General features: G+C 40.7%; 1 protein-coding gene across 5 annotated transcripts; it reads right to left on the reverse strand.

Annotated features, from left to right (window-relative positions):
• Positions 1-622: 622 nt before the first annotated feature.
• NUDT5 (nudix hydrolase 5) lies at positions 623-12,348 on the reverse strand. Of its 5 annotated transcripts, XM_057385869.1 has the most exons (9): positions 7,694-7,794; positions 5,618-5,685; positions 4,773-4,825; positions 4,008-4,115; positions 3,464-3,559; positions 2,426-2,527; positions 2,019-2,027; positions 1,231-1,284; positions 623-963 (listed from the first exon to the last, which is right to left on the reverse strand). In XM_057385869.1, exons 1-9 carry the CDS (start codon positions 7,754-7,756, stop codon positions 854-856), a joined length of 663 nt encoding a protein of 220 aa, XP_057241852.1. In that variant the 5' UTR covers positions 7,757-7,794; the 3' UTR covers positions 623-853. The 5 variants fall into 5 exon arrangements, with proteins under 5 accessions (XP_057241852.1, XP_057241849.1, XP_057241850.1 ...); XM_057385866.1 differs by lacking the exon at positions 623-963 and adding exons at positions 9,364-9,570; positions 12,259-12,348 and having other exon boundaries at positions 1,270-2,527; positions 7,694-7,798; XM_057385867.1 differs by lacking the exon at positions 623-963 and adding exons at positions 9,330-9,570; positions 12,259-12,348 and having other exon boundaries at positions 1,270-2,527; positions 7,694-7,798.
• Positions 12,349-13,433: the final 1,085 nt, after the last annotated feature.

The raw sequence follows: 13,433 nt of genomic DNA on the forward strand, positions 1-13,433 counted from the left end.
TCTTGAAATTGCCATTTTGATMACCTCAGCCAGAGCATGCACAGTGTTCCTATGCTGCTGTCASTGCTCCTGTCACAGAAAATTACTGCTCAATAGGATATTCTAACATKCTATGATTTTTGAGTTGGCAAGGGACCCACAAGACTTGAGKCCCACTGCTGGCCCTGCACAGGACACCCCAAGAGTCATACCATGTGCCTGAGTGTGTTGTCAAACACTTCCAGAATCTGTCAGGCTTGGTGCTGTGACCCCTTCCCTGGGRAGCCTGTTTCAGTGCCCAACAACCCTCTGGGTGAAAAACCTTTTCCTGATATCCAATCTAAACTGYCCCTGGCTCAGCTTGAGGCCTTTTCCTCAGGTCCTGTCACTGGTCACCACAGAGAAAAGATCAGTGCTGCCCCCTCTGTGGCTCATCATGAGGCACTATGAGCTCTCCCYTCTTCAGGTGTTTTGAATTGTTCAAGTGCTGTATGAGCAAGAGAGACCTGCGTTTGTTCTTCTGCTATCTGCCTCCTTTGGAACACAAAGTGGTGGTACAACACCAACCATGGTTACCTAGGCATCTTTCCTATACTGAATTTTAAGTCCAGAGAGGAATCTAGTGAGAAACGAGCAATTCTGAAAATTAAACAGTACTTTTATTATGCTTTTTCTGTCAAGGCTTGATAGACGGAACAGTTAGAAGAAATGCTTYTTGTCAGTTACATAATTCAAATAAAAACATCATAATCATTCCTACAAACACATTTTTTTTGCTCTACAAGTAAAGCAAAGGATCTTGATTACAAAAAAAGTTGTACTTCTAAGCCATCCAGCTTGGGCAGCTTTGGACTATATTTCTCCTTGTCCATCTCTAGAACTTCATAAAAGGAACTTGGAGCGGTTTTTCTGCTGCACGCTTCAGAGCCAATGCGTAAGTATAAACCCTGGCATCTACTGCCAGATGTTCCTCTGCTACCAGTTCTGAAAACAAAATAAAAAAAATGATGAGATGTTGCTAAAGCCTCACCTGTAGAGAAATGTAAGTCCTTGGCTAAAAAAATGTCTAGCATTCCAGACACTGCAAACACCTACTGCTATCGCTAACTCTTATACCTGGCCAGATCTCTCATGGCTTTTTCCTTAACATACACTATTCTAGCATGAGAAATACCACAGGGAGCCCTGAGAAGTGATTCTTGAAACTCACGTTAGTGCATAATATGTCATAATATGTCAGAAAGCTCTTACCATCAATTCTTTGCAGTAGGTCRTTCTTTGGAAGTGAAACAACTTCCACAAATTCTAGGAGAGAAGAAAAAGATTTACACACCCTTAAATTAGTGAACAGTAGAGAAATTTACCTCTGTGTCCTGTTTCTTGCATAGAAGGGGAATGAAAATGACTTGATGCTCATCACCATCCAAAAGTCGTGAGCCCTCATATATCAAAAAAAGGTCAATGAAATGGGGGAAGGCAGTGACTTGGTTCATTAAACAACAGGTTTGGCAGAAAGAACCTGGGAAACAGTTGGAGAAAAAGTAGCTTGACAGCTATGAAGGATAAGAATCCTAAAAGGAGAAACCTGCATTTTGAGAATGGAAAATGCACTGTTGAAGGGGACTTTCGTTTGGCTTCTCCTGGTACAGGAATGTATTGGAGATGCATTTCAAGACCCAATCTGCACAAAGACAAAAGGTTTGTTCATGATGATGAACTTATATTGGCCTACACCTCCCCTGTCTCTCTGAATTACAWGTCTTTGGGGTTTGACTTACAGCTTGTTGAGGGTTCAGTAATTTGTATTTCCTGAGATACTGGTGCTATAGGTGCAATACTTGGAAAGATAATTGATGCAATAATGCCCTACAGGAATTTGCATCTAGGCCAAAGTCAACTTCAGGCACATTTGATTAGGGTCAGGAGATTACCCAAGCACAAATAAAAACCAGTTTTAACTGACTTTTGCTAAGTAAAACTTGCCATACGAAGATCAGGCTTGACCTTATTGTCAATGGAAACAYAGTCACGTTACATACCTCCATCATCTACAAGTGAAAAAAAAAGGTAAGTTAAAGGACTGAAATACACCAGAGTTTACAATTAAAAAGCATTTGACAGCTGACTGACTGTGAGTTTCACTTTAATTCCAGAGTGAAGCTACAACTGAGCAATATCTAGGTTCACAAGTGCTTATGGCCCTCAGTGAAATTTGGCACTGCAATGTTTTATTCTGAATGTGCCAACAGCTGACACTTTGCATCTGGGCTACCCCATTGATTCAGCAGAGACACACTCTGCTTATTGAGGCTGCAGGACATGATTGGAAGGAGGTGCAGCATCCAAATCAGCTAGGACACATGAGATGCAGTGGTGGGGTTAATTGTTTTAAGCTCATTCTTTTGTTATCTTCTCAAAATTTTCAAATAAATGGTACAAAACTCACCAAGGTTTTGCTTAGGTCTCGTATTCTCAGCCTCATCTCCGTTAATGATGACGCTCACGATGTGTGTTGTGCTGTTTGACATACCTGGGTCCAAGCACAGAGCTGCCAACAAGCACATGGAGAGGTTCATTTTTCAAACCAAGAGAGAGGCACTGTGACATTTTAACAAAAGCTTTCACAGAAATRTATTGGCAGACATTCATGCTGCAAGAATAGCAAAAGCTTTGTTTTCGCATGTTCTTAGAAGTAATGTTTCTGTAACTCAACTCTTACAGATCCCTGGTAAGACTTGTTTTCACAGCCAAATTTACTTTCCATTCCATAAACTACAGATTTACTGTAAACTATCCCTTATAAATTTCCTCAGTCTATTGGAGTCTAATTTTGCAATCCCCTGTCTCCAGCCCCTCCCAATCCGTAGCATGCAGTTGTACCCAATAACTGAGAGACAAGTATAGAGACAACTGCAATAGTATTTCCTTGAAATCCTATCAATCAAAGTTGCCTCACCTTTCTACCTTCTTGAGTTAATGATCTTCCTKTCACCTTCATTTTATCTTATGTAGRAAGCATGGGATTGRCAAMAATCACGTTCCAAAGGATATCTAAATTTACTCCAATTATTCTCTCCTTTCTTCTTTCCTTCTGGAGAACCCAAGTACTGTCACCTCCCCACAKCTGACAGAAGGGTGACCTCTGCATCCTGCAGCTATTTTTTCCTAAGTTCACAGATTCTGTTCACAGAAGTCCAGCGGTTTAGACCTTTATACTAAATCTTGAATAATTGGGGTTTGTGTATAGGATCTTAATTAATAGCTATTTTCTCCCTACTGACATCAAACTTCAGATCTGTATGTTTAACAGAAGTTCAGCATCTAATTCACATCAAGGAGCAAAGTTTCACTTTTACAGCCATGAGATGCTCTGCTAATCTGTGTAGGCTTTGCTGCTTGGATTTTCCCTTTGGTTTAGAGCATTTTAAGCCATCAAGATGGAATAAGCTTTGATGGGGAAAAAAAATAAAAAAAAAGCAAAGACCTGGAGTACATTCAATGACTTCCCCCTTGTACCCAGTTTCTTCYTTCAGCTCTCGAAGTGCAGCGCTTTCTGCTGACTCGTTTTCCTCAATGAGGCCTGGGAGATACATAATACACAAGAAAAATTAAAAGCCTCCCACTTAACTGCAATAACCATCCTGARACCTAATCAAGCTTTATGGAAGAGGGGAAACATCCTCTCTAATCTTTAGGAAAGATTCCAGTCCCTGGATTCATTATGCTTCTGCCGACATCCTTAACTGATTATCTACAGAATCATGCTGCTTTCCCAAAAAATAGCATTAATATTCTCATGAGGGAAAGAAGCCAAATGCTTTGACTCTTAAGAGAAGTAGTGGGAATTTTCTCCAATCTGCTAAAACAAGCTATTTTGTTTTTTTCATTATCAAATATTCCTATTTTGGAATAGCACACAGAGCTCAGCACAGTTTTCCATCTAGAACTATTTTGTTAAGATTGACACTCCAAGCACATCTAAATACACTGAACCATATGTGAGTCATCCCAATGTGTCAGTCACTTACCTGCAGGAAATTCCAAGCAGTAGCCATTGATTGGRGGCCTGAACTGTTTCACCAGGACAATGCAGTCGTAGTGCAGAGTTCTCTGKAGCACTGCTATCACTGCTACACCTACACCAGTGAGGGGAGACACAAGAACATGGAATATGAGTGTAGCAGAAAGTGAGATTTTAGTGCCAAATCTGGAAAGGAGACCACACACTGCTCCTCTAAGCATTAAATGTTGAGATGTCTGCTCCATAATCCTAAACGATGAATTTAAGATCTTCATACCATGCTTGGTGAGAGATCTTCAAAACTCCCAGCAAATGAAAGGCACACATACCAAGCAAGACTGAGACTCAGCTCTGGAATATCCAGAGAAGGGCTTCTTGGTACAGAGACTGTTTGAAAGCCTCTGTATGGAAATCTCTGCTACACTCTTGGCATGTCTAAATCATGTCCCAAAGAGAACCTTGTTCCTGGCCCCTAACAGCAGACCCAATCACCGGTCTGTGAGCTACCCTGTATCAGACCACCCCAATGTCTTTGGAAATGCTCCATCATTTTAAAGTGAACACAATGTTCTTGGGAAAGCACCTCCTACCAGCAAGGTTCTGATTCTTCACCATTTAAATTAACATTTYATTAGCTCAGAGGTATAGCAAGCTCTGCCAAGCTATCCTCATTCATTCAGGAACAGATCAGCTCTAAATCTGCATTGTTAGCTTATCAGAAGGACTTTCAMAGGAAAAAAAAATACAAATAGAAAAAGCTACTAATTCTTACCATCAGCTGTAACTCCCTTTTTGTTGCCAGTACGCTTTACAGTTTCCCAAGTTCTGTTTAAATAGAGAACAGAATAAATTAATACARAAATCATCTTCTACCCTTGCTACTTTAATTTAAAGCAAAATGTACCRTAACACAGTGAGGTGTTGTAAGAGGCAGCTGGCCTTAGGCAGGCTTTGTCATACACTGTCACTATAAAATATTTATAGCATACTTTTCTTTTGCATAYTTAAGGAGGGAGAGAGAAAATAGTTAATTTTAGTTACACAAAAGATCAAATTTTGCTGATTTTAAGAGGATACTTTGCTGATGAACTGGAAGGCACTAGAGAAAGCAATCAGTACAAAATCTAACACATTAAGGGGAGCCATGTTGTCACACCAACATAAATACAGCAAAAGTAAAGAGTACGAAAGAATTGGACAGATATGATAACATACAAGACAACATTAATTTGTCAATAATATGCAAGATCCAGCACCACCAGCAGTGAAAAAAGAGCCCTTAATGAAAAACCAGAAAAGCCACAGGATAAACTCTGTGATTGTCACAGAGTAGTTGCACAGCTATAACTTGCTTCTGTGTAGCATCTTTCCAAAGAACTGGAAATGCAACACAATCCAGGGTCCAATGTGCCCAGGAGGATTTAGGAACCAAATACAATTCCAATGCTAGTACATCTGCTGGAGTAAGATTCTTTTCTCCAAATAGCAGGAAATCTAAATGAACCTCATAATRAGTAGCTCTCATCTTGTGTGGAGTGATGGGTTTATAATGCTCATGTTCTCCAGCCTGGGGCCAGTCTGTACAGTTGGGRATCTGGAATACCCAGAGGTAATTACCTGGTTTTACCGAAGGGATCAGTGTAAGTTGTTTCTGCAAGCTTCAACCATTGTCTTTCTACAATTACCTAAAATAAAGAAATCTTTGTCAAATACATTATAATACATATATTAGTCCCAAAGGTTTGGGAGAAACAACACAACTTTTTTAGATTCTTTTGAAGACAAAATCTCAGCATTGCAATRCATGCAGGAATGTGCAACAGCATTCCTGTTGCTAATACAGAAAAAAACATTTGCTCCAAGTTCCTGAACATGAATAAAAAAATAACCCCAACACAGTAACTTTTCTTAATGTCTTTTATAACCAAGTTTTGACAAATTCATTCGGGGGTTTTACGTACTATAAAGTCCTCATTTTTTAAGAAGGATTTTGCAAGGGTAATGTATCAGCTGCAAAATGATCTTTGGGCTGCACAGACTCTGACCACACTGGTGCTCATGAGTGCCCACTCAGCAGAGAGCACAGCCCAAAAGCTGAGCATGCAAGACTAAAAACCAAATTACCCTAAAATTTTTCTCGCCCTGATCTCAGACCGTGGCCTTGTGKAACTGCTGTTTTCTGCAGCTGTGAGAGTGATACATACCTGCCCCTTTAGGATTCTGAAAGCTGCTGAGTGAATGTTTGGCATTAACCCTATGGCCAAGTGTCTTTTCTGGGCTAAATGAGTTTATTTTCCCTATGATGTTTCCTCATCTTTTATGCAATTCATTTAAAAGAGAAAAATCCCTAGCTATTAGCCCAGCAGTTTGCTTCTTTTATTGTAACTTGTTTTAAAAAGAGTTATTGCTTTGTCTAGTACTTTGATRGGCAAAAAAATCTGCTTTCAATGGTCTGAATGCGCCTTCCCAGAAAAAGGAAGRATGAAATATGATCAGTTGCCACTTTCATGGAAGATATTCCAGCATCAGACCACACATATACTGCAGAGTTACAGAACCACTTCTGCTGTAAGGGCCACTGGCAGAAAGAGGGTAAATACTTCTCTGTATTAAACCCACAAAATAATTGAAAACAATTAACAGCTTAAAATATGTAAGATCTAATTATAAACTCCCAGTGATGCCAAAGAGTACATTGTTTTCAAAGAGAATAACTAAGAAACATTACAAAAAAATCCCCAAACAACAAACCAAACAAAACCATAAAAGACTGAAAAAAATGAAGTAAAAAAAGAAGATAAAATGAAAATGCTGTCTGCAAAAAACCCAGCTCTTAACAGAAAATCCCAAAAGGTTACAAAAATGAAATCCTTTATGTTTGTGAAATATTCATATTAAAAACGTGCCCAAGAGAAAAGACACAAATATAATCCAACAAATCTCTTTGTTCCTTGTACCTTGAAACTGGAATAAATTACAAGACAATGTTCATTCCATGAAGGACAAATAAAAGAAATCATATTTCTGTTATAACAACAGCCAGAGACTGCCAAATGTGCCTTAACACCAAAGATTAACTTTTAAGAATTCACTTAAAAGGGAACAGAAACAAATATAGGCAGTTTAGCATGAAAGTGCCTCTAATAAGAATGAAACACCTCCGGAACCTTTCCTTAGGACTGATATTATTCTTACTACTTTCTTACTGATGTACTTTCAAACAGCAATTACCTAAATTAAAATCCTTTCAGAAAACATAAAAAATATACAATCCTAAATGTTAAAGCAATCCTTAGTGGTTTACCATCTTAAGGAAATAGAAAACTATTGCTCAGTTTCATAACCCACCAATTTGCAAAGTCYCTTAGAGATATCAGCATTATTTCTGAACATTGAAAAACCTCCTGAAAAGACAACACAAGAAACAGATGCAAAATCTGAAAAAAAAGAGAAGCAGCTTAAAATAATGCAACMCTGTAGATTTCTGTCTCCTCATTGATAATTTGTATAAATATTTCAGTAAAGAGGAATGTCACATATTTTAAACTCTTTGACAATCAGGAAGAAGTGTTTTGTCTATTGAATAAGTTTCTAGAAACACACAGCCTCCATAACGTTTTGTACTCTGCATTTACAAACACACAAATAATTGTTATTTAACAACAAAACAGGTCGAACCCAAGCATGCTGTACCTCTTCCTTAAGGACGAATTGTTTAGCTGTTTTTACAACTTCTGTGGATGTCTCRGCTGCCATTTTCAGGAATGTCAGGCTTTTCGCCTCCTGTGCAAAGTCCAGCTATATATGAAACAAAATCAATATTTGCTTTTAGTGTAAAGTTAAAAGGTTCATTTCTGCACTGTAAATTAACAAATATAGCTTGTTGGAGAAAGTCAGGGACGTGTGATGGCAAGTTCDATTCATGTTTTCAGCTCCACCCAATGATTTCAGAGTCAAATAATTCAAAGGAGAAATTTGGGTCAAATCCCTCACTTGCATAGTTTTAATAGTCCTATCATCTGTCAAGTAGCTATGCTGGCTGAAGACACTTTTCTTAACTATTCAAATGTGAAACACACATACAGAAAATTCATCCATTTCAGTCAAATTGTTTGATTCCGATCTGGGTGTAATGCTCTGACAACAGTGTTGGGACATGTTATTTCCCAACTGTGAAAATGGGAAAAAAACCTTATTCCAAGAGGACTTCAGTGGTAGAAACTGTCTGTTATTAGGAATCAGAACTAGAGCGTACCTCCACCTTACATCACAAATAAAAACGTAAATGACTCAACCCTTCTACTAAAAAACAAGGTCAAAGAGCTACACGTGTGCTGCAAGTCTATGCAGTACGTGGACCTGGTGTGACCACAGCATATCAGTCTCTTGCTGGGAATGATGTGCCCAAGACCATCTAAAAGGCAGTATTTTCATTAAAATATGCCCAAAGCAAGGCTCTGGATCTGCAGCTCAGTGCCTCAGCCTGCATCCTCAGGAAGGTGAGATTATCCACTTCTTTCATCCAGATCCAGCCTAAAGGCACTGCAGGCAGCAGAAAAACATGATGTCTTAGAGACTGACCCTGTGTCACACTGGAACTACAGGATGCTTTCAGCACAGAAACCTATGGAAAGGAAGCTCATCTCTGATATTAAGTTGTAATACTKAAGTCTTGAAAATCATCATGAATCATAAGCAAAAGCCAGTGAAAAGAAAGAAACCAGTTTAAACACCAGGAAAGATGAGATGATCCTAAACATCTTAATCATCCATAGCATTGATGGTCATAAACTTTTCATAAAGTCAAAAGGATTCTTTCCATGACTTCAACTATGAATTAATAAGGTTCTGTGTKGTCTCCAGCAATGAACAGTACCAAAGTGTGTGAAGACCTCTCTATCACACCCAGCATTAGCATTTCTATTTTTTACTTCATCTTTATCCTTTTATGGTAACATTAGTTACACATTTGTGAAACACAAAAGARCAACAATCAGCTTTCTTACATACTGGATTGACATTTATTTCCACTAAGTGGTTAAAAGGAACAATAGGACTAAATATTTCTGTTTACCAGCAGGASTAAAGTTAACTTACATGAATCTATTTCCTCAGACTGTATACAKGGCAGGCTTTTAAGCATTAGGAAAGTGTTTTTGGGTGAAGTAGGTCATAGAGGTCAAGTGTGCAGATTGTTTTTATGTAACATAAATCTTGAAAAGAAACCCTGACCCATTAAGCCCAATTCAGTGCCTTCAAAAATATATTCTATAATATTCTCTTAAAGCAATGAAACTCTTTTTCAAAACTACATAGGTTTATTATCTACCTTACTACTACATGTATTTGTTCAGGAACCTCACTTGCTTAGTTCCAGTTTCTATTCCACTTCAGTTCAGTCAGCTGTTCCAGTGTTTGGAACTCCCTTCTCTCAGGATTGAAGAGTTTTATCTGGACAAYAGCCATGGTCTCATGCTGTGACTCTCAAGTACAAGATCGAGCTTTCCACCAAACATATGCAAAAGAAGCACAGTCCAGGAGAAACGGTCAAAGGAGGCTCTGTGTGATGCCTTTAAAAACAAAAAAACCTTACATATCCAGCTACAACAAATTAATTTCCTACATTTGGAAAGAATTACGGCCTTTTGAATAGTCAGTAGAAACATGTCAAAGGAGTAGAGAGTGAAGCACAACCTTGTTAAAGTTGTTTTTGGATTGGGCTAAATCTTGCTCTTTYAGTCTCCCCTCACAGGAAATTCTGTTCCATTGGTCACACTAATCCTTCTGCACAAGCTTGTAAGTACCACAGTTTTTTTCAGATTTTCTCAGATTACCACAGTTGTAACATGAAAAAAATTACTAGGACCTCATCTCATGGCAGAAACTGTTTTCAACACTGCTTGCTTGCTTCTGACAAATTCAAGGGTACCTTGMTACTTAAAATAACAACAAAACAACAAAAAACCCGCAGTTTTAGTGGTCTGAATTATCACTAAAATCTAAAATGGGTGAACCTCTCAGTGAGGGGARGACTGATCTATCCCAGCCTCTGTAGTTTGGGTCTCCTCCACAAGTGGGTGCAGTAAGTCTACATATAGAGACATTTAAAAGTTCCACCAAAACAGTACTTTTGTCCAGATTCAGCTGGCTCTATAGCAGTGACAATTTCTTCTGTTAGAAAGCTGAAACACCATTTGGTTAAACGATGCCAATTCTGGCATCTCACATGACTCATGCTGGGTGGCAATATCTTTTGTTCATAAACAAAATTATCTCAACTGAAACGTAACACTAAAATGTGAGGTTTCTAAAGGCCAATTCAGCTTTCAGAACAGGCCTTGTCTTGCAGCCCTCTGACAGGAAGGTTSTTCTATCTCATAAAATTCCCTCTGCATCATTTGAGTTAAAAACGCAACACAGCTGGCACAGCATCTTGGGAACCTAGTTACCTGATTTAGGATTATATGAGCTCTAAGGATATACATTTTTAAGAGTTAAAAATGCGATCTTAAGAATATGTCAAAGTGCCCACATTTACCAGCTGCCTTAACACAAATCAACAGCACTYGAATTATCAATTATGGGGGAAAAGTAAATGTTTTCTCTTTTGTCTGGTGTTTTTGTGCCTAGCGTTACAGGGTGCTGCTGGCAAATCATGCTGCTTCTTCCATTTATTTCATACTGGGGTCAAATTCTGTCCTGAAAAAGCCATGCTATTTATAAAATATATAATGTTATTCCCATTGCTTATTCCTTTATTGAGTGGCTTCCTTTCAAGGTAGCATCCAGGCATTATACAATTTCCAAATTATCCTTCCCAGGAATTAAAATCTTAAGCCAACTGAGGTCTGTGAATCAGCTCAAGACAGAAGCCAAGATATTAGAACTATACATTAACACTTTCATAGCTGGATTAGCTTTTCTARATCACTTTTYAGAAAACATTCTCTGATCCAAGAACACATTCCAGCCGACAGCAACCAGATTTAATGGAAACTCAGCAATGGGGTCCCATGGCAAACTCGAGGTCCAACAAAATACCGGTTTTCTTATAAAAAAGGTGCAAAAGCACACTGGCAACATTTTATGAAMGATTTAATCACCACCACTCTGAGACACGTGTGCTGAAGATAAACAYCATTAAAAGCTACTTGGTCAGTTTAAACTCTTTACTTGCACTTCAGSACTATGATTCTTAGAAACAAAGTTAATTAATTAGCAATTCAGTTGACGGGAGAGACAAAAGTAGGGGAAAATGTTTCATTTTTATCATGGTGTTAGAAGCATGGGTGAACTGCTCAGTGCCAAAAAAAAAAAAAAATATAGACAAATAACTGCAGAGCAAACATCAACAAGGATTATCTCACACCAGCAGAAGAGGGTYAGAGGCAGGTCCATGCTGTTATCAAACTTCCCAACAGCTGAGGTGTGAGAGGCTGGGAGAGACTTCCCTAAACTGCAGATATGAGAGCACATAAGGAAACATCGCATGGAAACGCGATGCAGGGGACACACAGGCACACACAAAACAGCAGATTACAGGGCTAAAAAAATCACATAATGCTCTGTTAATACTTGACTTGGAATGAAACAAAATGAAATAGTGGTTGATGAAAAACCGARCACGAGCTGACAATGTGGTATCCCATGCCAGAAAGCCAAAGAGGTCCAGGGATGCATGCAAAGATTCTGCCCCTCTCCTCTGCCCTTTTGAGAGTCCATCTGGAGCACTGTGCACAGTTCTGTGCCTCCAACAAAACAGGGCATGGAATTGTTGGATCAAGTCCAAAGAAGATCATGAAACTGATAAAGGGGACTGGAGCAACTCCCCTACAAAGATAGGCTGAGAAAATTGGTGAAGGTTGTGAGGAGATCTCAGAGCTCCCCAAGTATTTGAAGGGGTTGGAGAAGGGACTATTCATCAGAACTGCAGCTACAGAACAAGGAGCAATGGGTACGAATTGAAAGAGAGGAAATTAGATATTAGGAAGAAATTCTTTACTGTGAGGATGGTGAAACACTAGACGAGCTTGCCCAGGGAGCTGTGGATGCCCCAAACCTCGAAGTGTTCAAAGCCAAGGCGGGTAAAGCCCTGTGAGCAACCCGGTCTCCATGCCCAAGGCAGGGGATGAATTGAACTGGCTGATCTTTAAGGTCCGTTCCAACCCCTTAACATCCTACGGTTCYATGAAACAGCTCCATGCAGGGGACACACAGGCACAGGAAGGACAGCAGAACCTAAAAGGATAACACGTTACTCAGTGATTCCTCGGCTCGGGGCGGGTTAGAGCAGAGCGATGGCAGCGCTGTTGGACGCTCCGGGCAGCGCTGAGGCGGCGGGGGCGGGGCCGGGCGGGGGCGGGGCCGCGCTCGGTGCGCTCGGTGCGCCCGCGATGGCGCCGGGCGGCGCTCGGAGCTGCGCGGGAGGTTCCGGGCGGAGCGGGAGCTTCCGGAACCGCCGGCGCTGAGGAGGAGGAGGATGAAGAAGGAGCAGGTGGCGCATTGCCAGTTCTCCGTGTGGTACCCGCTCTTCAAGGCTGTCACTATCCGCAGGTGAGCGGCTCTGGGGCTGGGAGARGCGGTGTGGGCCGTAGGGGAGCGGTGTGGGGTGAGGTGGGAGGAATGTGGGGCGAGGGAGGTGAGCGTGTTCCTGCACTCCGCCCTGGTGAGGCTCGCCTGGAGCGCTGTRYCCAGYTCTGGGCTCCTCAGAGCAGGAGAGACACAGTGCTCTTGGAGYGGGTCCAGTGCAGGGCTGCGAGGATGATTAAGGGACYGGAAAAGCTGAGGGAACTGGGCCTGCTCAGCCTGGAGAATCACAGAATGGTTTGGGTTAGGAGGGACCTTAAAGATCATCTGGTTCCARTCCCCTGCCATGGGCAGGGACACCTTCCTCTAGACCAGACTAATCCAAGYCCCATCTAACCYGGCCTTKTACACTTCCAGSGATGGSTCATCCACAGCTTCTCTGCCAAGCTGTGCTTCACAATAAAGAATTGCTTCCTAATTTATCTAAGCTAACCTTCTCAATTTGAACACATTCCTACTTCTAAATTATTATTACAAGTTCTTGTACATAGTCTTGCCCCATCTTTCCTGTGAGTTCCCTTCAGGTACTGGAAAGAAGAGTGAGAGGGGACCTAATTAATGTATGCAAATATTTAAAGTGGGTTGCCAAGTGGATGGATCCAGAATCTCTTCAGTGGTGCCCAGCAATAGGATAAGTGGCAAAGGGCAGAAACTGATGCACAGGAAATTCCACCTGAACATGAGGAAGAACTTCTGTCYTGGGCAGTCACCAGGCAATGGAAAGGATTGTCCAGAGAGGCTGTGGAGTCTCCCTCACTGGAGATATTCCAGARCTGTCTAGGCACAACCTTGTGCCATGTGCTCTGGGGTGGTCCTGCTTGAGCMGGGAGGTTRGAGAGGTSAGCCA

The sequence above is a fragment of the Malurus melanocephalus genome, unplaced genomic scaffold (assembly GCF_030028575.1).
Source record: "Malurus melanocephalus ecotype Western Australia unplaced genomic scaffold, MMel_1.1 scaffold_883, whole genome shotgun sequence".
NCBI classification, from domain to species: Eukaryota; Metazoa; Chordata; class Aves; order Passeriformes; family Maluridae; genus Malurus; species Malurus melanocephalus.